Source organism: Colletotrichum orchidophilum (assembly GCF_001831195.1).
Source record: "Colletotrichum orchidophilum strain IMI 309357 chromosome Unknown Scaffold_24.1, whole genome shotgun sequence".
NCBI lineage: Eukaryota > Fungi > Ascomycota > Sordariomycetes > Glomerellales > Glomerellaceae > Colletotrichum > Colletotrichum orchidophilum.
The window spans coordinates 168,251-190,652 of NW_019172980.1; the positions used below are offsets into that span (position 1 = coordinate 168,251).

At 52.0% G+C, this 22,402-nt stretch overlaps 6 protein-coding genes across 6 annotated transcripts; all 6 read right to left on the minus strand.

The window, feature by feature from the left end:
- Positions 1 to 677: 677 nt before the first annotated feature.
- CORC01_03857 (uncharacterized protein) lies at positions 678 to 3,301 on the minus strand (the record flags this gene model as incomplete). The annotated part of the gene is made up of 3 exons (XM_022615506.1): positions 678 to 730; positions 788 to 2,454; positions 3,195 to 3,301. The coding sequence occupies 3 exons, from the start codon at positions 3,299 to 3,301 to the stop codon at positions 678 to 680; spliced, it is 1,827 nt and encodes a 608-aa protein (XP_022477925.1).
- A 1,443-nt stretch (positions 3,302 to 4,744) lies between these two features.
- On the minus strand, positions 4,745 to 6,390 carry CORC01_03858 (salicylate hydroxylase; the record flags this gene model as incomplete). The annotated part of the gene is made up of 6 exons (XM_022615507.1): positions 4,745 to 4,871; positions 4,926 to 5,004; positions 5,068 to 5,263; positions 5,324 to 5,384; positions 5,446 to 5,912; positions 5,971 to 6,390. The coding sequence occupies 6 exons, from the start codon at positions 6,388 to 6,390 to the stop codon at positions 4,745 to 4,747; spliced, it is 1,350 nt and encodes a 449-aa protein (XP_022477926.1).
- A 1,651-nt stretch (positions 6,391 to 8,041) lies between these two features.
- On the minus strand, positions 8,042 to 9,995 carry CORC01_03859 (phosphate transporter; the record flags this gene model as incomplete). Its single annotated transcript, XM_022615508.1, has 2 exons — positions 8,042 to 8,295; positions 8,354 to 9,995. Coding segments are annotated over 2 exons (1,896 nt in total), but the record flags the coding sequence as incomplete, so codon positions are not given.
- Positions 9,996 to 12,343: 2,348 nt separating this feature from the next.
- On the minus strand, positions 12,344 to 12,691 carry CORC01_03860 (uncharacterized protein; the record flags this gene model as incomplete). The annotated part of the gene is made up of 1 exon (XM_022615509.1): positions 12,344 to 12,691. One exon carries the CDS (start codon positions 12,689 to 12,691, stop codon positions 12,344 to 12,346), a length of 348 nt encoding a protein of 115 aa, XP_022477928.1.
- Positions 12,692 to 13,526: 835 nt separating this feature from the next.
- Positions 13,527 to 15,811, minus strand: CORC01_03861 (high-affinity methionine permease; the record flags this gene model as incomplete). Its single annotated transcript, XM_022615510.1, has 9 exons — positions 13,527 to 13,830; positions 13,888 to 14,140; positions 14,193 to 14,504; positions 14,566 to 14,659; positions 14,717 to 14,979; positions 15,031 to 15,126; positions 15,193 to 15,364; positions 15,435 to 15,502; positions 15,559 to 15,811. The coding sequence occupies 9 exons, from the start codon at positions 15,809 to 15,811 to the stop codon at positions 13,527 to 13,529; spliced, it is 1,815 nt and encodes a 604-aa protein (XP_022477929.1).
- Positions 15,812 to 18,795: 2,984 nt separating this feature from the next.
- CORC01_03862 (histidine acid phosphatase) lies at positions 18,796 to 20,217 on the minus strand (the record flags this gene model as incomplete). The annotated part of the gene is made up of 1 exon (XM_022615511.1): positions 18,796 to 20,217. The coding sequence occupies one exon, from the start codon at positions 20,215 to 20,217 to the stop codon at positions 18,796 to 18,798; it is 1,422 nt and encodes a 473-aa protein (XP_022477930.1).
- Positions 20,218 to 22,402: the final 2,185 nt, after the last annotated feature.

The window sequence follows — 22,402 nt, forward strand, 5'->3', positions numbered from 1 at the left end:
CGATCTGATGACCTCCGCATCTTGCCTTCAGGTACTTACACCATTACATAAGGGCGAGTACGTACCCCGAGACATCAGCCCCTGATTGACTGAGTCTCACTTCACCGTCAACATCACACGAGACTGTGTCAACAAAATGCAGTCTCACTTTGCAGGCCTCCAAGATGGATCTCACTGTCAGTCTCACTTGTTCTAGGCCCGCTGTCGATCAGGCTCCAAATTGCACCGTGAAACACGCCCAACAAAGGCTTTAGAGAACACGTCTTTCCACCTTCTTTCCTTACTCGGAGAAGTGACATCAGCCACCGGCGTGACCGAATACAGGCGAGAGGTGATACGCCGTCACGCGGTATAGATAGCGGTCGATGAGTCGAGTAAAGCAGCTCCTAGCTATGGACCATGATCACGGGGGACTGAGATTGTTGCAGGTTGGCAGAATCCAAGAGCAAAATGAGCGGATGGCGAGACGTGCGTTGGGATATAAGTCTGAAGACGATCATTGAGTAGTACTGATCTTGATTCGACAAAGGAAAGATTTTATAATTAGATCTAGACACATTCTAAGGGTATTGTTCGTAATGAATCATGCTTGGAGACATCATAGAAAGACAAAACCATAATACGTAAAACGTTGATCGCAGAATCCCACCGACAGGCTTCATCTTCATGCATAACAACTACTCCTCATCACTCTCGGAGCTGGAATCGTCGTCGTCCTCATCATCATCATCTGCAGCGTATTAGCAACTACACCACTACATCAAACCGCGTTCATCAAAGTGCTTACCATCAGCAGGGGTCTTGTTCTCGGCAACACCATTGGCCCGGACGCGGACCTGCTTGTAGTGAACGGAATCGTTCTTCAGATCCTCGCCCTCAACAGCAGCGCCGCCGTCCTGCACGTACTCCTTCAGGTCCGCAAAAAGCTCCTCGCCAAACGCACCAGACTTCTTCGCCCGCGTGATCAACTGGCCCACAACGCTGGACGCCATCTTGGCAGGCGTGTTGAGGATCTTCTCAATCACCTCGCGGTGCCCGAAGCCGCACTTGGCGTGCGGGTCGTCGACGGGCGCACCCTCGGCCGAGCTGTCCCTGAAGCGCAGACCCGGGGTCTGGTAGCGGCGGATGCGAACCTCGCCGTACGCCCTGGCGAGATCGACGGCGCTGACCTTGATCTTGGCGGGCTCGGGCGGGGGCCACAGCTTGGACTTTGTCAGGCCCATGATGGCGGATCCGAGGAGGAGCTGCTCGCAGTCCTCGGCGGTGCCGTCCTCGGTGCCCGCGTGGCAGTAGCGGACTTCCTCGCCAGGGTAGCAGGAGGGGTTCAGGAGGCGGTGGACGGGGTTGCTGACGGCCTTGATGATCCTGTCGATAGCCTCGGCGCGGGTGACCGTCAGCATGCGGATGACCTCGTCCGAGATGGGCTGGTCCTTCCAGGGGCGTCCCTTGGAATCCTGAAGGGCGCCGTCGGGGCCGACGCGGGATTTGTACGCCGCCTTGGCCAGCACGCGGCTGAACCAGCGGGCTTCGCCAAAGACCCAGCTGAGGACGAGAGTCTTGTCCTCGTCGTTGCGGGCGCCGGCCATGAGGACGTGGCGGTTCAGGGCAATGACCCAGTCGTTCATAAAGGGGACGAGCAGGTGGGTGGCGGCGTACTTGTCCGAAGCCAGGGCCAGATCGTAGAGGTCGCCGACGTTGGGCATGGTGGGCAGCTCATGGAACTTGAAGTGGGCGATGGAGAAGAGGACGTCGAGGCCGCTGGCCGTGTCGGCGGAAGACTGGAGCTCAATCACGCTGGAGGTGTTGTTGGCGAGCAACTCCTTCCAGACGCGGGACGCAGATGCGAGAGCCGCGGAGCGGACAGAGTACACGACGAGGGAGCCATTGGACTCGCGAACCTTGATGTGGATGTCGGCGTCCTCGTGGTAAGAGATCCTCTTGTCGGCTTCGGGGGTGGCAGGGCGGGGAGGGAGGATGGCAACGCGAGTTGCGAGCTGGGCTCCCTGGGGCTCCTTTGCCTCGGTCTCATTCTTCTCCTCGTCTTCTTCTTCATCTTCGGAAGAGGACTCGTCGGCGTCGTTCTCGGCCGTCTTGGCAGTCCCGGCCACAGACACGGCTTTGGGCTTTGCGGACTCGGCATCTTTAGTGGCAGGGGCCGAGGGAGCGTTCTCCTCCTTTTCTTCGGGGACAGTCGCGGGCTTGACCTTCTCGTCAGGAATGGAGGGGACAGCCGGGACGACAGGCTCCTTGGTGCCGAGGAATGACTTTTCCCGGCCGGGCATGGCGGTCATGGGTCTCCGCACCTCAGCGTCACCGTTGTTTGACTGGACCAGAGAGGGAATGCTCTGGGAGGAATCGGAACGCTTCATGAAGTAGCCATCCTTGACAGGTCCGAAAGTCGGAGTGGAAGGGCTAGAGGTGGCATTTTCGTTGGTGGTCTTTGAAGTAGGGGCCCTGTTCGATTGTTAGTGTGAGGTTCCCTTCGAAGCCGGTGTAAGTCAACAACTTGTGGAGGTACAGACTCCTCGAAAAGGAGCTGATACAATACTGTAGTGGCATGGGATACGAATTTATGGCAAAAACAAAAAAAAAGACAAAGGAACGCTACCGAAGAGAGGACACTCGCAAAGGCACAGACGGCGTCCGCGGCGGCATCACTCTTTTAGGATGTCGCAAGATTGGGCTGGCAGAGCGGCGCCCTCCTTGAGGGTCTTCCGTCATTGCATCTTGCCCCGGCAAGTGACGATGTTGGGCAAAGGAGTCAGGCGCGTCACCCTCGGTTGGTGTTGGCGGACTACGAACACCCGTGTAAGAGAGGGACGCTGATTGGAGGCGGGTTGGGTTCGGTTGGGTGTCGACGCTGTTGTTTGGAGCCGCGACAGACACGTCAAACATGCAAGCCGACGAACTCGCCGGGCTTGAGTCGGTCGACCGTTGAACAACTGGAGGGGCATGCATCTTTGGTGGATATCTTCAAAGCCGCGGCGCCCACTGTTGCAGCCGGTCCGGTCGAAGCGGGACCCTTTAGGGTCCAGCATAAAAACAGGGGTGAGGCGAGCGATGCTGGCAGGGGATAGAGAATGGAGGAGACGAAGAGCGGTGAAGCAGGATATCGTATCCAGGACAACTGGAAAGAGAGAGGGAGATGGACAGAGAGAGAGATAACAACTGGAAATAAACAAAACAAAACGTACCTCTTGAAGCGGTTGTTGAGGAAAAGGAAACCACTCCCAGACTTGCGACGTTCGGGGTCTTGGCCAGAGGGAGTCCTCCGGTTCGTGTCAAAAAGTGCGGGAGACATTGTGAGGGGGGGTATCAACGGCCGTAATTTCGGAAAACAGGAACAAAAAGAAGACGGAAAACAAAAGCGAAAATCGTGACGCCAAATGAAAAGCAACCGCTAGACGGAGAAGCAGTTATGCAGGGTCTCAGATGTCGTGACCAAACAGAGATGAGGGAACAAGAAAGAAGAAGAATAGATGTGAACGCTGGACTTGATGCTCATCTATATGTACTCGTCGATTCAGCCCGAGATACTTACGAACTACGGATCCAGAGCACGAACACAATACTGGATAGTATCCACCAGAGAGTCGGTATGTATGCATGGCAAATCGCACAGCAACCAGTGTTGCCCGTCCACGGTCCATGAAGCCTCGATGGCCAACCTTCTGGAGTCGCCGAGGGTGGTGCGGCCCACCAAAGTGGCTGGTCAACTAAACCTGAAGCAAGATTGAACGAAATGGAAGGTCGAGAAAACATTGGGCACCAAAAAGAGCTCGCGAGTCGCATAAACAATCACCGCCCTCTTCACCGCTGGCATCGCGTCGCCTCGCCGCCGACCGCGTCCAGGGCTCCTGGAAAAGATTGGAAGATTTTCTCGACGACCCTTGCTGGATATGGCATTCTTCCCCCCCGGGAGCTCGGGACACCTGCAGAATTCTTTTCAAGGCCCACCCCGAGTGACATTTTAGCGCAGTTCGCGTTGGATATCCTTGGACATTCATGGATATCTCATCCGTCAGCAGGGGGGACGTAGTCACATTTGGCGATCGCCTCCACCGCCCTTTGCATGAGGGCCCTTGGCTGCATGAAACATTGACGGCGACCATTGCTACCGCTCTTTGCTTGTGAGGATGTTGATCGGAACGTTGCTCAACGCCGGGCGACGCTGTTTTTAGGTAGGTTGCCGTGAGCTTGGTGACCATCAACAGAGAGATGGGCGAGGATAGCCTGATGATGTGATTACCTTTATGATGGTCTGCAATCTGCGTATAAATGACAGTTGTGCATCTGTGGTTAGTCATAGGAACAAAAACAACGGTTTCCAATATCTGTCGTTCCAAACTTGAGCATGGAGGCTCTGCAAGAGAGGGTCGAGAAAAAGATCCCAACCTCCTGCAGTCACTTTGCAGTCACTTGTTCAAGGGATGATTGGATAGATCGGAGCGTGCATCTAGATTCGGTGGCAGATGCAGGATGCGCGTCGAATCGTCAGACGGTTTCTCGGCTTCTTCTTGACCCTGCATTTTTTTAGTTCAAATTTTTTTAGTTCACACTTATTTAGTTCACTTGGAGCATAAATCCTTCATAACATAGGCACGGCCCATCATAGTTTATACAATTCAAAATTAGGAATAATTTGTTATGAACACATCGCAATCCTCCCGACCCAAAACTCCAATTAATGCCCAAATGGTCCGATCCAAAAAGCAGCCTCAAGCTTTTTACAAATCCATGCTATTTACTGCCCAACGATGACGCCAGGAGACAGCTCCAATCCTATGGGCAGTCCCTTGATGAACTTCTGGGTGAACGGAGTCCCCGACCGTTTGGCAATGACCTCCTCAATGTCCTTGTACATGTCATATCTGTCATGTTGTTAGTCATGTGCAGGAGAAATTTTTGGAAGCTGTCAAACTCACGCGTTCATCTCCTCAATCGTAAGCTTGGCCCTTTCGTCTGCAACCTTGTACGTGCTGGTGCTGGTGTTGTTTGAGAAACCTAAAGTAAGTTGCGGTTAACTTGACGCATTCTTTCCAATTCTTGATAGTTTATGGAGCTTACCAATACGCTCGTTGATGTTGTATGCGGCCTTGGCAGCCGCTGACTGCACACGCGTGGCACGGGGCAGACGGACGGCATTGTAGACTTCCAAGGTGTCGGCGACGTCTCCGTTGAAGTATTTGGGGTGGAAAAGAATTCCAAGAGCACCGGCATCTTCGATGGCCATGCATGCGCCCTGACTTTGGTGAGGCATCATCTATAAGGCTTCAGTTAGAGCTGCTAATACACCAGATAAATGGATATCTCGTTGACTTACAGGATGTCCTGCATCACCCAGCAAGCAAACCATGTTCTTGTTGACGTAAGGGTAAGGGTCACTGCATCAAAGTAAGCAAACCCAACTTGAGAGACGATGATTGGGTAGCCGTGACAACTTACTGCACCCACAAGCGCCAGGGCTGGATATCCTTGCCAATAGCGAGATGCGCAAGGACCTGCTTGTCCAGCTCGGGGTACGGCGCAAGCAACTCCTCGACGGGGCGGTCCTCAACACCCCAGGCCTGGTTCACATAGTCGCCCTTTTCCCTGGGGAAGAAGCAGTAATACGACAGCAGCTTTCCGCCGTTGCACGGCGAGAGGACAATCTTGTCCCACTTGCCCTCCTGGCCGCCCCAGTACTCGAGCGCGGCGTCTTGCGAGTAGTCGACGAGGCCGGCCTTGACGGCGTCTTCCGTGAGGATATTGGCGTGCAGACAGCTCGATTCAGACGGGCGCTTCTCCGGCTTGACGCCGATCAGGCCCCGCACCACGCTGCCGATGCCGTCGGCGCCGACAATGAGGTCGTGCGTTGCGGTCAGGCCGGTCTCGAACTCCACCTTTCCGGCGCTCAGGTCGATGTTCTTGCACTGCGGGGAGACTTGAGTAGCTGCTCGGGAGAGTAAAAGTTTGTATGAAGAGTCTTACCTTTTGGTTGACCAACAGCTTGACCGGAATCCCCTCGCCCTCCTCCTGCAGCGCCGTGTCCTTGAGCATCGCGTGCATGTACTGGCGGTGAAACATGTTGTAGACGAAACCCCAGCGCTTCTCGTAGTCGTCGAGGCTGTACACACTGACAGGTTCGCCCGTCTTCCAGTCCCTGTTGATGAGGCTCTTCAGGACGACCGGGTCGCCCTTCTCGACGTCCACCCCCCACTCGTGCAGCCAGCGGGTGCCGTTAGCGGCGCATGAGACGGAGGCGCCGACCTCACCGGCAAAGTCATTGCGCTCGTAGATGGTGACCTTGTGTCCCGCCCGGCGCAGCGCGATGGCGACGCTCATGCCGCCGATGCCTCCGCCGACAACACCGACATCGAGTTGCCTCCAACCAGCTGGAATAGATCCCATGTTGTCTATTTCGTGATGACTGAGCTTGTCAAAGGGGTATCGTCAAGTTGCTTAGATCAAGAAGTAAAAGAGTGCTCAGTTCAAGGGTGTGTGGGTGATGAAATACACGAGGGAGACAATGATGAGATTGCCGCAATATGTATACTCATGGCCCAGCGTCATGATTGGGATGGTACCTATCAGATGAAGCATCACCACACCCTCCGATGAGTCCGATCCCGCCTGCACCCCATCCTATCCCGTGCGTGCGGCTTTCCGCGGTGTCGTCGATAACATACCACCACTCCACTCCCTCATGAACGTCTCGTCCGCGCCGCGGCTATAGGAATAGGTGCAACAACCGCCTCCGACGTCTTCCCTCGATAACCTATGAAAGATCATCAAATCGGACACTTTCAATGGGTGTTCCATGCAAGTCAGCCAATAACAAATAGGCTGGTTATCACCTAGTCCCAGCTGGTCGGGTCTCGGCAAGCATCCGAGATCCTATCTGCAAAGTGCGCGGCCCGCCCACCACTTGGTGCAATTACCGCAATCTTTTTTTTCTTTTTCCTTGCTTTGAGTTTCCGTCCTTCCGCATCACAGTGCAACCGAACAGTGCCATTGTCAAAACTTAGTCGGAAGCCGGGCAGTTGACCATTTGTCGCACGGCTCTTGGATTGACCAACCGGTCATCCGACCACGCAAAGCCGCCAGAAAGCGAGTGATGTCGGGATTGTCTTACCCCCAGACTTTCTGGCCAACGACATCGCCGGGCCATGCTTGACAAGGCGACGTTCATCTTGGCCAACCAGAGTTCGTGTCGGACACTATTATGGGCGGCATTGAACGCAACGGCTGTCTTGGTTTGATTCAATGTTTAGGAAGTTCCGAAGACAGGTTCATATATACATTTACTAAGCTGTACTTGAAACTTGCTATCATTATTTGGTAGATCATCCGACACAACACACGTCAATGCCCACCCGTCATTTGATTCATGAGCGCTAGTCTTCAGAATTGGACAACAAGAAAGCTTCTACGTTTCTAGGAAGTTACTTCAACAGTCCTCAGCAACTGAAATCAGTTTTTTCCCGCCTCGTACTGAGAACTGTGTCCTAAAGAAGACATCTCTCATCGGTACCAAGGCAGTCGTTGTGCTCAATTCATACATAAGAATTCTGGGTGAACCTTGACTTGACCATTACTGACACAAAGCGCGGTTGCAAGAACATCCATTTGATAGATATAACACATGCTGTGAGGCTCTTCCATTTGCCTAAATGTCTGATATGTTCTACAGCGCGTAGATGGAGCAGTTCAAGAAATCAGTAGTAGCACAATAAGCCTCCGCCTCCACTCAATATCAAAGACGGGCATTGTGGACGTTCAAGCAACTTAGACGCAATCATTATCTAATTGAAGGTAAAACATTCTTCTTCCTCAATCCCACCTAGATTGCATGATTGCTTCACAGGCCTGAAGCATTGGGGAGAGAGCAACATGTAAAATGAAAACTTTTGTCATAACCCAATTGCTAACCCAATTGCTATCCTGGACATGGTTCTGTCCTGCCTCTTACATGAAATGTATAGCCCTAGGAGCATCCTAATTTCAAGCCATCAACGCCGTTACTATGCTTCATATTCATACCATGTTTCATCAAAAAGTCTTAGTCCTGACCAAACTGAGGGGTGTTGAGCGACATCGCCATCAGCAAGCCACCAATGAGACCTGCGCAGGGCAATGTGACGAGCCAGCCGGAGAAGATGAAGGCGACTTGGCGCCAGTTCACAGCGCCAACGTCAAAGTTCATCAAGGCAACGCCAATGACGGCTCCAGTCAAGCACTGGGTGGTACTGACGGGAAGACCGAGACGACTAGCCAAAAGCACGGTGATGGCAGCCCCAAGTTCCATCGCAAACCCTGAGAGTAATGGTTAGTAACAGGAAATGACCGATCAACGAGCAGCTAGTTGACTTACCTCTTGTGGGTGAAAGCTGAGTCAGCTTGTTGCCCATGGCCTTGATGATGTGGTGACCCATGAACCAGAAGCCCGCGCCAAGCAAGAAGCCGGCGACCACCAGGATCCAGATTGGCGTCGATCCCTCCTCGCTGACTTCCCCCGTCATGTAAACCTGGTAGGCGGCAACCCAGGGGCCGACAGCGTTCGCGACATCGTTGGAACCGTGGGCGATGGACATCATCATGGCGCTGGCGACCTGGGCGTAGGTCCACAGGTGCTCGACGCGGTTGTCGTACTTCTTGGCCTTGCCGTGGATGGCGGCGAGCTGGGACGAGGCGTGGGTGACGCAGTCGCGCGTGACGCCCTGCAGGAAGAAGTATTTGATGAAGCTCCAGATGCGTCTGGGGTTGTGGATGGGGAGGTGGGCGGTGGGGGCAAGGAAGCGCTCTTCGGGCTCGGGCATACGCTTGTAAGGCTGGACGACGCCTCCACTCTCTGGTGCTTTCTTGCCGCGTTCAACGTCCTCGAGGGACATGGGGACGGGCGAGGGAGAGTCGGAGGTGCTGTCATTTCCGGCCAGCTTCTCGCCCCTGTCGCTGCCACCCTCGGTCTTGACTGCCTGCTTCTCGATATCGCCGTCGTTGGTGGCATTGGAATCATCGTGAGCGCTTGCGTAGTAGTCAATAACTACCTCGTTTCCCTTAGCGGGCAGGTAGATCGGCGGGTTCTCCATGTACAACAGAGGGCCGAGGAAGATGTGGCGGAGACGAATGCGGGCATCCTCCTTGACGAGTCTTCGGTGGACGTAGGGTATGAAGAAGACGTAAGAGAGCAGGAGGATGCCAAAGAAGACACCGAGTATGATACCGCATACTGCACCGGCGCCAAGCTCCTCAAGCGATGGTGCACCCGGGGCTTCGACGGTAATGAAAAGAGCGAGGATGGCAGCCGTGAACGCCAAGTAGAAAGGAATGGCCCTCATAGCCTTCTCAAAAGAGTTTTCACGTTCGAGGACCGTGAACTTGAGACTGCCAAACAGGATCGCGGCAAATGCAGCGGCAATACATGGGGCGATACCCCATGATGCGGCGATCTGGGAGACACTGCCGTCGCTCCAGGACCAGGAAACCTGGGCTTGGGCAGCAATACCAACACCAACGAGCGCTCCAACAATAGTCTGTGTCGTTGAGACGGGGTATCCAACTTTTGTAGCAGCAAGCAGCCAGAAGGCGCTCGCGAATTCGGCGCAGCCCATGGCGAGGATCAGGGTGGATGGAGTCGTGCGGAAGCGGTCGAGCTCGATGATGTTGTTCTTGATCGTGCCAGTGACCTTGGAGCCGAGGACGACGGCACCAAAGAACTCTGTGCACATGGAGAGGAAGCCGACCTGGGGCATGGTCAAGGTCCTGGCTGCCACGGAGGTGGCATAGGAGTTGGCGACATCGTTTGCACCGTTGCCGATGGAGCTACCGCAAAAGGCGATGGTGATCACGGCAATGATCCATTCATACTGCGCAAGGACAGCCATGGTGACGGTTGACTTGATTCTTCTGGGAGATCGAGTTAGAAGAAGGTGAAAGGAGAGGGGAGGAGTTTCACCGGTAGAGGTGAGGAAGCTCGAGGGCAGGCGAACTCGAAGTGGAAAGGCTTGTCGACATTCCTCTCAAGGTTGTTGAAAGCCCCGGAACGCCACGATCTTTATACAGAGCAGCTTTTCATCATTGTCAAGACGAATCTCTGTCTATCCCGTGGTCCTTCCCCTCCATCCCCACAACCTCGATGGCGAGCCCTTCAGGGTTCACGTTCCCGGAGTTCTTGGCCCTATTCGCCCCAGCTGGGGTTTAGTTACAAGAAAACGGGAGGGGGAAAACAATTCTCGGGTCGGTTTCAATGTTCCATCAGCTACAAAATGGCATCTCGCCCCGGCGAGCCAATGTCTCGAGTCCTCGACCCATTGTGGATATTCTTGACGGATGCCCAGTCTGCGCCGAGCTCTGCGCTCATCCACACCGTGAACTGAGATTGGTGAAGCGAGTGCTACTGAAGGACTTGACCCTCTTGGCTTTCAAGGTCCCAAAGACAGATCCTTCAGGGAGGTCCAGCCAGTCGTAGCCGTTTTTGAGAGCACGTTGTCGTTTCTACACGCTCTCGATGATCCGTCGAGGCCTGTTTCCGAGTACCTCTGCTGGGTCTTGCTCCAACTTCGTTGTGATGTCGCCAAGCCTAGGATCGGACGCTAGGCACTGCGACCAGAGAAAATATCCGCTGTCGCGTGCCCTCTTGCTTCTCTGAGAGCACGGTGGCAATCGACTGGGCAGGAGAGCACGCGGGCTTTTCCCTCTTTCGCACATTTCACCTATTTTCCTGGTGGATTCTCCTAGGTGTCAAAGTAGGATAGTGTTCGATACACCTCTTTGGCGACCGAGGTAACGCGGCCAAGCTTGCTCCGACTGGTTTGTGGTTTCGCTCCGTTGGTGTTACTTTCTGGCACTGGGCGACAGCGCCGCACGAGTCACGCAATGATGCTTGCTCTGCTAAAAGTTGTGCGCTCAGCCAAGACTGTGCTACGAGGGTTAGCGAGTCTATACAACACTGACTTGAAGATGCTGATCTCCCTCTCTTGGCGACGGAAAAAGAAGCGAGAGAGGTTGACTTGTCCCGGGGGTCGAAGATGCCTCAAGTGCCAACGCTGACTTGCTCCGGCTACCTCAGGCGCCTCAGTATATCTTAGCCTCTGAGAGGTCATTGCACTATAAATATGGCGTACGTTTTTAATCATCAAGACTGGATTTACGAGGGACTTTAGCTACGAGCCTTCAGCGGGTGGCGCTGTACTCAACGCAACGCAATATCTTCTGCACTCCTTCGATGCAAGCCCTGCAAGGATTCCCATGCTCATGAGGTATTCACGAATCTGGAGTCTGCTACATCGCGCGATGAGAATGATCAGGCATCTTTGCCAACACTGCAAAATGATACCACTCAAAAGCTTGTAGGTGCCTCAGAACTGTTTTCTCGACCACGACATAACACTGATTGACGACGTGGAGCTCTAGGCAGAGGGGAACTACTGTGATCAAGTCATCAACATCGGACCATTTATTTACCTTGCAACCTTACTCCTTTCAAGCTTACTATAAGGTAGGGAGCATTGTCATCCGTTTCCACCTAGAATTGGATGTTCCTGCTCGAAAAACAGGGACCCCATAGACGATGTAAGAGTGTATGAGACAGTATGTGACCTCGGTAGGTTCACTGCATGTAATTCAGAACAAATCTTTTATGATGAGTATCCGGTTCCCGATGGAGATGGAGGCAGAAGGTGTTCGACACTGATTTGCCATCTCGTCAATGCTCTGCCCGGATCAAGCTTCTTTCTCCTTTCATTCTACAAGCTGTTTTGCGCTGTCGCACGTGATACCTATGTTCATGATGCGCAGCGCAGATGCTTAATTGTCCGCTCATCTTGAAGCTGAGGTTTCAGAGAAGCTCCGAGTTAATGAGTACTCGAGGCGCTGTTTGGGAAATGGACCTCGGCAATGTTACTCTAAATTACATTACAGCACCAGGACTCCCAAGTCACACTGGGACAATATTGATAAACATCAATTTTTTATGTAGACTTTTATTTTAAAGAAAAAAAAGTGATCATCCAAAGGGAATCGAACAAGAAGTTAAGCGATGGTTGAGTACAGCTGCTCAAGGGCTACTGGATTTGTCTAAAGAGCCCCCTCCAGTACCCCTCCGCCATGTTCCCCAAACGCTTGGTAAGGAGGGAAGGTGAAGGGATACAAGTATCCTTCGTGCCATCCTTCTAGGTATACGCACAGGAAAGAAGGTGAGAGTATTCAGGTGCACCTCGTGCCTTCTGCCAGAACACGTGCGAACAACTTGTGCCAAAATACATGTACCTATTCGATAGAAGAAATAACCACGATACTGCAATGGATTCGAGAGATTCATGTCTCTTAGAAGAAGGCTCCTCCCAACAGACTCAGTTCAACGCCGTTATTTGCTGCCATCTCTATTCGACCAGAACTTCTTGTCGACTTTATCGTCCTCGGCAGTTGGTGCTGTGTCATGCTTCTTCTCAAAGTCCCTGTTGTGTTCATCCACCTCGCGTTGTTGCTCTTCTGTGAGTTTCTCCCCGTTGACGCTGGCGTTGGATATCTTTGGTTGCGGTGGGTTGGTCTTCTTGGCATCCGCAATGTCCCTGATGTCTGTGGATTCCAAGCCGGGCTTGTCACTGAGGAATCGGGCCCCAGGAGCGGTCGTCGTACGGGCAATGAGGGGCACTGGACGCGAACACGCCGCCAGGGAGGGCAGGGCCCGTCTTCGGATTGCATTGCCCAACATTGTGAAGATCTGAGGTGTTGATATATGAGTGCTGAATCCTGCGAAATTTGTGGGTGATTCCCGTGAATGGTTGTAAACTCCAAGTCTAGCGTTCTCCCTGGGGAAGCCTTGAAATGACAGCTTGTTTGTCGTTCGAAGTTTTGATAAAGGGAGAAAGACTGCATGATGTCATTCAGCCACACTGGCCGAGGCCGGGCGCATGCAGCAGTGATCGCCGCTTGTGTGATTGGCCTGGGGGCCAACAGGATCATGATGACATAGCAGCCTAACGCGTCGGATATGATTACTTGTGTGCTTGTCTCAATCGATAGCGGGGGGAGAGTATGAGGAAATTGCACATCGCCCGAGGCTAACCTCAGAGCTGACGCCAAGATGGGTGAGGTGTGGTAAGGACACATGTAGACTAGGAAAACTTATCAAACGCACCACAGCCTGTATATAGCAAGCAAACGAAACCAAGACTTTGTTACAGAATATACACAAGCGATAGAAAGAGGTCGCGAGTTTTCAAGCATGGGGAGAAACTAAGAAGGGATGCCGATTGCTGGCCTCGATTACGGATGGTCTATCCCTTGATGCAACAAAATGGAATCAATTGCTGTTCCTGCTCTTCATCTTAAATCGAAATGATCGACCATTGCAGTTCGAAAGGACCATGGAGTTAGCTACTTTGTTTTTCAATAGAACAAGAACGCGGTCTTATCAAGATGTTGAGTTGCTATATGTAATTACCCACTCAGGTAAAGCAAAGGGCTGTAGCTTGACTAAAGTACCTAGCTTATGCATGTGCGCTAACTATTCAATTTCTTTTTCCAATCAAGTCCTTGAAATGTACTCAGACATGTTGACTCTCTCTCACAGTAGACGGCACCTGTTTGCCAGCATCGGAATTGCTGCCCTCGGAAGAGATCCGCACTCCCTTCTCCTGCACAAGAACCTCATCGGCAGATGGGTCAATGACACGACCAGTTGCATCGTGAATGCGATCCCACTCATCAACCTCGGCGATGGGGACCTTTCGAAGTTGATTGCTTTGAACCCCATCCTCAAAGCTAACAAGCTCTTGTCTCAGTTCATAGCCTCTCCACTTGGGAAGGAGATAAGCCCAAAGCCAGTAGTAGGCCGCGCAGACAAGGAGACTACTCTAGGGTCAGCAATCGCTAATGAGAAGATCTTGGGACAAGGGTTGCACCCACATTCCGATGCCAACAACGGCGTACGTCGCGTACCAGAAGCTGACATCACCAGCGTACTGTCCACCTGCCGGGGGGTACCATGGCATGATGAGAAGGTAGAGTTGGATGCAGATGTTAAAAATGATAACCACATGCCAAGCTTTGAACTCCGGCTCAGGGAGATTTGCCTTTCGACGGCGCCAGCGAACGACGTAGATACCCACGGCCATGGCCAAGTTGAAGGCGGCCTGAGGGAGGGTGCCGAGATCATTCACTGTTCCGGGTCAGTGATTCACGTCATGAGCCACCCGAGGGATCAAACGTACCAAAAGTGAACGCATCTCCGGCAGGGATTGCCAGAATCATTAAAGCTGTGAGGAACCAGACGACGAAATAAGGGCCTAACGGGGTGCCGAAGGGCTTCGTGGAAACCCAGAATCTCGTGAAAGGCAGGACACCCTGTCGGCCGCACTCTCTGATACGTCGAGACAAGCCGATGACGACTGCAATCATGTTGCCGAAGGAAGCTAGTGCAATCAGAAAGTTAAGTCCGCGGACAGTGCCGCTGTTGCCAAAGACTTGGGTGAAGAACAAGCTGGCTACAGTGAGGCCAGACTTTTCCAGCAATTCTCTGGGCACTGCGATGATCAAAATCATTAGACATAAGTCCAGTATCTTTCAAGACAGGGGGAAACTTACCAGCAGCAAAAAATGCAACATTGGCAAACATGTACAATATGTACACGGTCGTCAAGGCCACTGTCGCATAAATCTTGAGTGATCGCACAGGGTTCTAGCAAAGTTTGGAATCAGTCAAACATCATCGCCTATCTTGAGTCGCGACACGTACCTTGACTTCATTGGCAACATTGAAGGCATTATTGTAGCCGCCGTAGGAAAAGATGATGCGGTACAGAGCAGTGGTCATGCCATAAGCGCTCGCGGTTTTGCTACCGGACCAAGCATCCTGGAAATTGGCTCTCGGGTTCTCAACCTTGGTGCCACCACCCAGTACGACGAAACCGGTGATGATTACGAAGAGCAAGGTGCAGATCTTCACGACTCCCACGCCGTTGGAGAACCAGTATGCATACTTTGTGTTGAATACCAGCGCTGCACATCGTTAATGAGTAACTCGGACCAGTTCAACGTATAGAAACTTACTTAACGTGGCCAGAGAGTAGCAAGCCAGGGCTGTGCCCTTGATCTGCCAATTGGTGCCTTCGTATCCCGAGATGGCAATTAGGTAATTGGCCATGACTGTTGTCTTGGGGTCAGTATTTTGACACTTCTTCCTAGTCGCAGCCATGGCAGAAGCCAACTCACCTGTGGCGTTGGCACTGCCGAAAGAGAGAATGACGCTCTGAGCGGCGAATGTAGTGGGAAACAACCACATTGGGCGAGGATACGCTTGTTCGAGGAAGACAACCTCAGATCCTGATCGACTGGGGTAATAGGCCGTGAATTCGAGATAGACCGCCCCAGATGCAAGGCACAACTAGTGGTGGAGTTACTCAGCATATCCTGTCCTGCCAGTGGTCATGATTTCACTGTGTTGATCAACCTACCAAGTAACCAAGGGTCCAATAGACGAAGCTGACACCAACGGAGCCGGTACCGTTCAGGATGGAAGCAGCTAGTCCAAGTCAGTAACCTTTGAATGAAACGTCAAATTGAATCATTGAATCCTACGCGTAGAATAGATACCCGCGCCAATCATCATCGTGATGTTCAACAGGGTGATCGTGACAGGGCCGACAGAGTATCCCAAAGGTGAGTTGTTCTCGACAGGCGCCCCAGAAGCATCTTGATAGGTAGGCGGCGCATCGTTGCCTCCCTTCTCGCCGATGTACTGGGTGCTGCCAGTTGAGATCTGCTCCCGTTGGCCTTCAACAACCGACCCTTGCGCGCTAGCGCGGTCGCCAAACGGGCGTCGCCAAGCCATTGAAACGACTACCAAGACGCAAAGACACGGGTAGGGCTGACTGTAGTGCCTCGAAGAAACAAAAAAAAAAAGTAATCTTCCAGTCACGTTGAGCCGACGGTGTCAGACGGGCATGCCTCGATCAAGGATGCTGGATGGTGTGCTTTCGAGAGGCATCGTGTTGGCTTACAACTACGTATTTAAACAAAGCCCTCTTCATCGACCTTGCAAGCTTTTCTCCCGACATATTTCCCCTGTTCCTATCCGAAGAGGCTTAGGCTGTTCGCGATTTTCAATCCATGCTGGATGCCGACGAGCTTGGGTGGCGATCTGGGAGGTGTTCGCTAACGGGCCGTTCCCGATTTCAACATCCGAGGGGGGGATGACACAACCAGGCCCCGATGTGGGGGACCAAGGGGATAAACAGGGTCCAGCGATGACAACAACTGTCACCAGCATGGCGAATCTTCCTGGTCAGCCAGCATCAAAAAAGGAGGAAACTGAAAAGAAGTACTTGAACAATGACTTGTGAATGGCTACTCAGTAGGTACCAGAAGTATTGTTTCGAAAAACTTCTTTATCAAAATGAAGCCGCTTCGACCATGCCGAAAGACATGTGAAATCCGGATCCTGCAATTGAAGATTCAGAAACGTGCTGCCGTCAACTGATACATGGATTTAAAGAAGTTTCTAACAAAGTTGCATTTCATCGTCGATCAATAGGCCGAGAATCGGCGGCTGGAACCAACGCCGTTTCCTTCTTTTCTTGCAAAAAAGGAAACATGGTACGTAACAACACATTAGTGGTGATGGCGCAATTCAACGTCGGACTCCAACACGGGCGTTCCGAGTAGGGGTCCAGGTTGCGTGCTGCAGCGCTTCACTTCTCTCCCGTCGCCAAGAAGGGGATAAACTCCGGCACAGCGGGAATCGCCATGCAGGTGAAGGGTAGATTATCCACTATCAAACCGAATTCCTCCATGAACGTAGCCGCATTGGTAAAGGATGAGATGGCGTGGGGTTGCAACGGGCCAACAGCCAACGCCGATTGCCCATGTAGCATCCAGCAAAGCTCGGATTGGACCGCCGAACTGCAAAAAGTTGATGTAGAATTTTTCAAGTTTTTTTTTTTGATATTAACTCCATTCTCATTACGTACTGCAAAGGAAAGAAGAGGCCTAGATCGTATCAATCGGGCTGTGGCTCACAGCACACCAGCTATGAGGTGCTTCCTGAACCCACTGAATAGAACTGCGCAAAAGTAAAAGGTGGGCAAAGCTGGGGACCTGGGAACTGGAACTCATCAAGGGTAGGAAGTGAGAGACCATGCCCGTGCCATTACACGTGGGTATGGTGAAGATTGGATTGGAGAGTTTGGTTGTGTTCCTTATCAAAGCAAGTCAATCTGGCCGCCTCGCATGTTGAATGGGGCTTAGAATTCTGCTAATACTAGTAGTTTCTAGCCATGTAACTTGGTCACACAAAATGGCAGTGCGTAACGTTCTCTTTTACAGCTTCCCATTTAATCAAAACTTCTTTTCATTCTGGCTTTCTACGAATGGAAACCAAGGACCTCTGAAAACTAGCAGATGAGTGCTCGAACGCAAAGACCCGTCATTCTGGCGAAGTTGCTGAGCCGCTTGGCGAAATGGGCAAGATTCATTATTGATAGAAATTTGTGGACTACCAAATCCGCCAATAAATTGGGCGCGATCTTGTTATTATGAAGTTCGATGATGGTGCCTTTGATATTTGCGACATCTTGACTGGCGCAAACAGCAACTAGTCGCGTACAAGTACAAACGGCTCTTCACCCTTCCAGCAAGCTAAGTTGCACGTGCCTACTACCACGAGATCAAATGTCTCCTAGGATGGGATCAAGTTGAGGAATTACCTTCCTTTAGGTCATTCTTGACTAGAGAGACATCCCCTTGTCGGTCTGCTGCCGGCTGCCACCCGGTCTCAGTTCACTCATATCTAGATTGCATGATGGCAGGACCTTGTATTTCCAACGTAATGGAGCAAAATTTTCTCACCCCTTTTGTTTGAGACACTAGACTGACGATTTATTTTGAGTTTATATGCTCGGTGACGTACCCGCTCGTCTTGAAAACCCAGACACGGGGAACGATGAAGACGTAGTATCATATCATGTATGCTCGGTGTTGGGTTCTATGTCAGCCGCATGACAGCCATACGCAGCTTCGAAGCTTTCTTGCTATGGCTTTGATTTCAATTACTTAATTATCTGATCTACGGCCGGGATGTCATTGAGATCTTTCGGGGTCAAGAGATGTACTCTGAGGCTCCACGAGTGTCGTCCTGTCCGTCGCTGAACTGGCGCAAATCAGTGGCTTCAGCTGGAAACAAACGGCTTGGAAACTCTCACGTATGAATTATAGGAGATTCCATGCATTCTATGTTTCCTCCGAGGTAGGTACTTCGAAAATCGGTGGTAATTCTTTGACGAACTCGGGGTGTGGAAAAGGCGGCCACCAAGCCATACTAGTCACAGCGGATGCTTTGCCATTACTATTCCGGCTGGCAAAGACGACATAAACGACGGAAGAATTGAAAAGAAACGGAAATCTCCAGGTTTGCGAGATTCACGAACGATCTGTCATTCCTCGAGCTTTTGAGAGGGTGTAGAGGAGTCAAGGCAATAGTCCATTGGTAATCGCTTTGCGAGGATGGAATGCGAGGAAGTGGTACATTGCTAACGTAAGAGCGTCTCAAGAAAGTTATCACATCTAAAATTACAGACAGAACCTTACTTTACATCCTGTCATACGCAGTGATAGCGCGGAGGTTTTAGCATTGGTTGCGTTCGTGGATGGGTCGCCTGGGATGCTCGTGTTGGTGGGCGGTAGCCAGACTTTGTGTGCAAGAAATTATTTAATTCACCGAAAGAAGAGCTTCAGATTATCCATGCTTTCATATAATGAGTTTGGAATGAAGTTTGAAACATTATTTACTACTAGGATTACAGGTTATGCTACAGAAGTTTACGCAAAAGGGGCATAACGCTTGCCCACGACGGTTCCGTTCCCAACCGAGGCATCTGTGTAAATCGACAGGGCATCAGTACTGTTTTTGTACTTGACGCCGCACTTCGTAGAGAAGCCGGAGAACTGGTCCACTCTATCTTTCAAATACTCGTTGAATCCCTTCCTGGAGCAAGCAGTGCCAGGGCCATCAGCACAGTCAGGCAACGGTTGGGGTGCGCTGTTCACCAGCACACGGTAGTAGTCACCGTCCTCGTATCCAAAGGCCCCTGTGCAGTTCAGACGCTCAACAGCAATGTTGCCAAGGAATGGCAAGATGCTGGAGGCCTTCCATGCACGACGGTAGTTGATGCGGTCAAGTGGCATAGTGTTATTGATTGAGGCGCCGCTACCGCCGAATTCGGAGTTGTTGAATAGGCCCATCGCCACGATAACCATGGGAGGCAACTCGCGATGGGTGAAGCTAACGTAGATGTCCTCCTCGCTCGAGTCACTGAGAAGCAGGTTTGCGGTGGCGTTGAACCAGGGCAGGCCGACATATCCAGAGGCCTCGGCTCCGTAGCCGACGTTGTAGTGGTAGCGAACATCTTCCGTGTACTCCCAGGCCAGCCAATCATCAGGAGTGAAAAGCTCGAGGTTGCAGAAGGGAGACTTTCCGCGGATGACGGTCTCGTAGCCGCAAAGCTGCTGCATGCCGAAGATGTCGTTGGTGGTGAAGTTGAACTCGGGGGCCAGGTTGTTAAAGCGGGCGATGATGGGTTTCGTAAACTTCTTCTGGTAGACGGCAGACTGGTCGCTACCCGCAGAAGAAGAGTAGGCCGGGCAGGCCTTGTACGGCGTCAAGCTGTCGGCGCCGGACTCGCCTGATTCGTAGATGCTGACGACATTCATGGTATTGTCGTCTCTCTCCAGCCCGCGCACGAGAGACTGAGCAGACTTTTCTGTCCTCTCTGCTGAAGAGGTCCAGACTCTCTTGGGGAGTCTGAGGTTGGGATATCTGAACTCGAGGTCGACGCCGAGTTGAGTTGCTTCAAGTCTCCCGACCCGAGTCAATATCTCGGCCTCGGCCTCAGAGATGGGCGCATTCCAGCCGGCCAAAAAATTTAGGTACGGGATTTTGCTCCATTCGATTCCCGTCTTGTTGCCCAGCTTTTCGAGAAAGGGCCCGATGTACTCTTCAAAGTCAAAATCGTTTGCGTAAATGGCTGCATGGCGCACAAGGTAGGCTGCACGCGCTGCTTTGCAGCCCTGAGGCGCGTCGGGCGATGACGGAGGATCTTGTGGCTCGAAGTAGGGTGCGATGCCTCCAAGGTGCGTCAATGGGTTGAAGCTGTAGGTAGAATACAGAGCCGATGCCGAAGTGTAGGCAACAAAAGGTAGGAATTGGACGAGCTTGGAGCTCAGGCTCTGTTGGCGAGCCATCTTGTCGCGCAAACGATTGTGATGTGATTAATTCCGCAAGTTAAGGTTGAAAATCAGCGTGGAACAAAACTAGAAATTGTCCAAATATTCTGAGTAGCCGCGCGGAGCTGATATAGCTTCCGCTGTATTGACGTTTTGGTCCAATTGGGGTGGCTTCTTGCTGCGTCCAGCCTGAGTGAGATCATTGAGGAGCCGGAAAAAGTGGTAAACTTCTGTTCCCACAAACTTCCCTGTTCTGTTGACGTCAAGAACAAATGTCTCGAACTAGTTGACTGGCTGGACAAAATGGGCAATGGAGATGGGACGGGGGATGGGGCTCTGGAGTTCTCCACGGACAACCGGGAAGCCGGCTCGAAGCCAAGACGGAGACCTTGCTTGGCCTGTGCCTGACCATTTCTACGTCATGGCGGGAGGGAATATCGCCTCCGTCGAGGCGCTGCGGCTCTACTGTTAGGTACCACACCGAATTTTACCCAGATAAGCTTGTTTGTTCCGCGGCCCGATGCGTTGTGCCGCTACATGATAGCGCTTGTCAGGGGCGTCCGTAGGCCGCATAGAGCGTCAGCAGAGCGTCAGCAGACGGGAAGTATTGACCTGGAGAAGACGTGTTGCAGACGGCTGGTCGCGATGTGCTCTGTACCTTGTGTTTTAACAAAATGCTCGTGGTACGAACACGCATCAAAATCACTGACGCGTGTATCGTGCTGTCATCCCAGCTAGCCGTCCGTGTGTTTTGGGAGCTGAACAGCTGGCCAAGTCCAGACCCCGCAAAAGGTACCTTGGAGTAAATAGTGTAAAGCTAACCCAGTCTGTGATGCGTCACAGCTGGATCTGCAGCATGGGTTCATGTTGTCTCCTCGGCTTATTAGTGCATATTGTTATGTATTTTGCAGGAAGCCACAAATGCGGCGAAAGGTGAACACGACGGAAACTCACACTCAACTCACGGCGTGTCGCTCCTCGAATGAGAACCGTTAGCTAGGGTTACATCTCGAAGCTAAAACTACTCCTCAAAGCTTCGTGAATGCGAATTGATCAGGCGAGAAAAGACCACATGTAGCAACATCGAAGACGGCTAAAACCAAGAGTAATATTCGTTCCAGTGGTACCCCGTTTCGGTGTCATCATGTTTTTGAAAACAGAAGAGTGTGTCGCATCACCGAAAGACACCAATTTGTTATTTCTCAGCGATTTCCGAAGTCAAATACATAATTGCAATCAGGCTTGATGGCTGTGGTGTCGATTTTTTTCTCTGATTCGCAGGGCAAGAAGCATTTCAGCATGCCTGACGGGTTCCTGAAAGTTTCGGCCGAGAAATTCCCACTCCGCCACCGGACCCGGAATGAAATTACGGCGCTGATCGGCCCCACAGCCCGCTGGCTGCTCGGATAGGTTTCGGCTGGAAGTATCCATATCTCCCTCCAAGTTAAGTTACTAAGAGGGACATATAGTCACGAAGTCTTCCCTCTACGATGCTACAGTCTCCTCACGAGGGTCTAGATCAACAAAAACCAGGTCGGTCTCTCTACACAAGGTCGTAAAAACGTCGGACGCACAATCTCAATTGCCCCGGTGAACCTCAATCTGTACGTTCAGCAATATTCGTCGTGGGGATAACTTACAAATAGGCTTTTTGAGCCCGCTACGAGACGGCTTGCTGCGAAATACGGCTATAATCTATGGGACTTTGTTTCCTGTCTAATGTTCAGCCTCCAAGTGCATTAATGGAGGCTGTAACTGACTCGTTACAACGTCGCTGCTAAGCGACTGACTCGTGTGGCCACGTCGAGGCTTGGAAGGCTGCGCTGTGGCCATCTAGCGCAGTCTCAACTTCGGTCTCTGCATGTCTCATCAACTACTCCACGATCTTCTGCAGATTACGTCAAAATGATAAACTCGACGCTACGCGGGACGATGACAGACGTATTGGGCGCTGCTAGGCCATGCTTTCGTCGGGTCCTAGCGCAGGTCTTGCAATCTATCACTTCGAACAAAATCCAGACTGTATGGGGAGTCGCGACAGCCGCACTGCTGTACCTGAACCTGAAAAGGATCCCATTTATGTGGCATGTCAGTAGCCGGTCTGGTCTCAATTACACTATTCTGAAGAAATCCTAACGCTTAGTGCTAGCTTCGTGTATTCAGCCACATTTGGTGGCCAAAGACTGGTCTTTTCGAACACAAA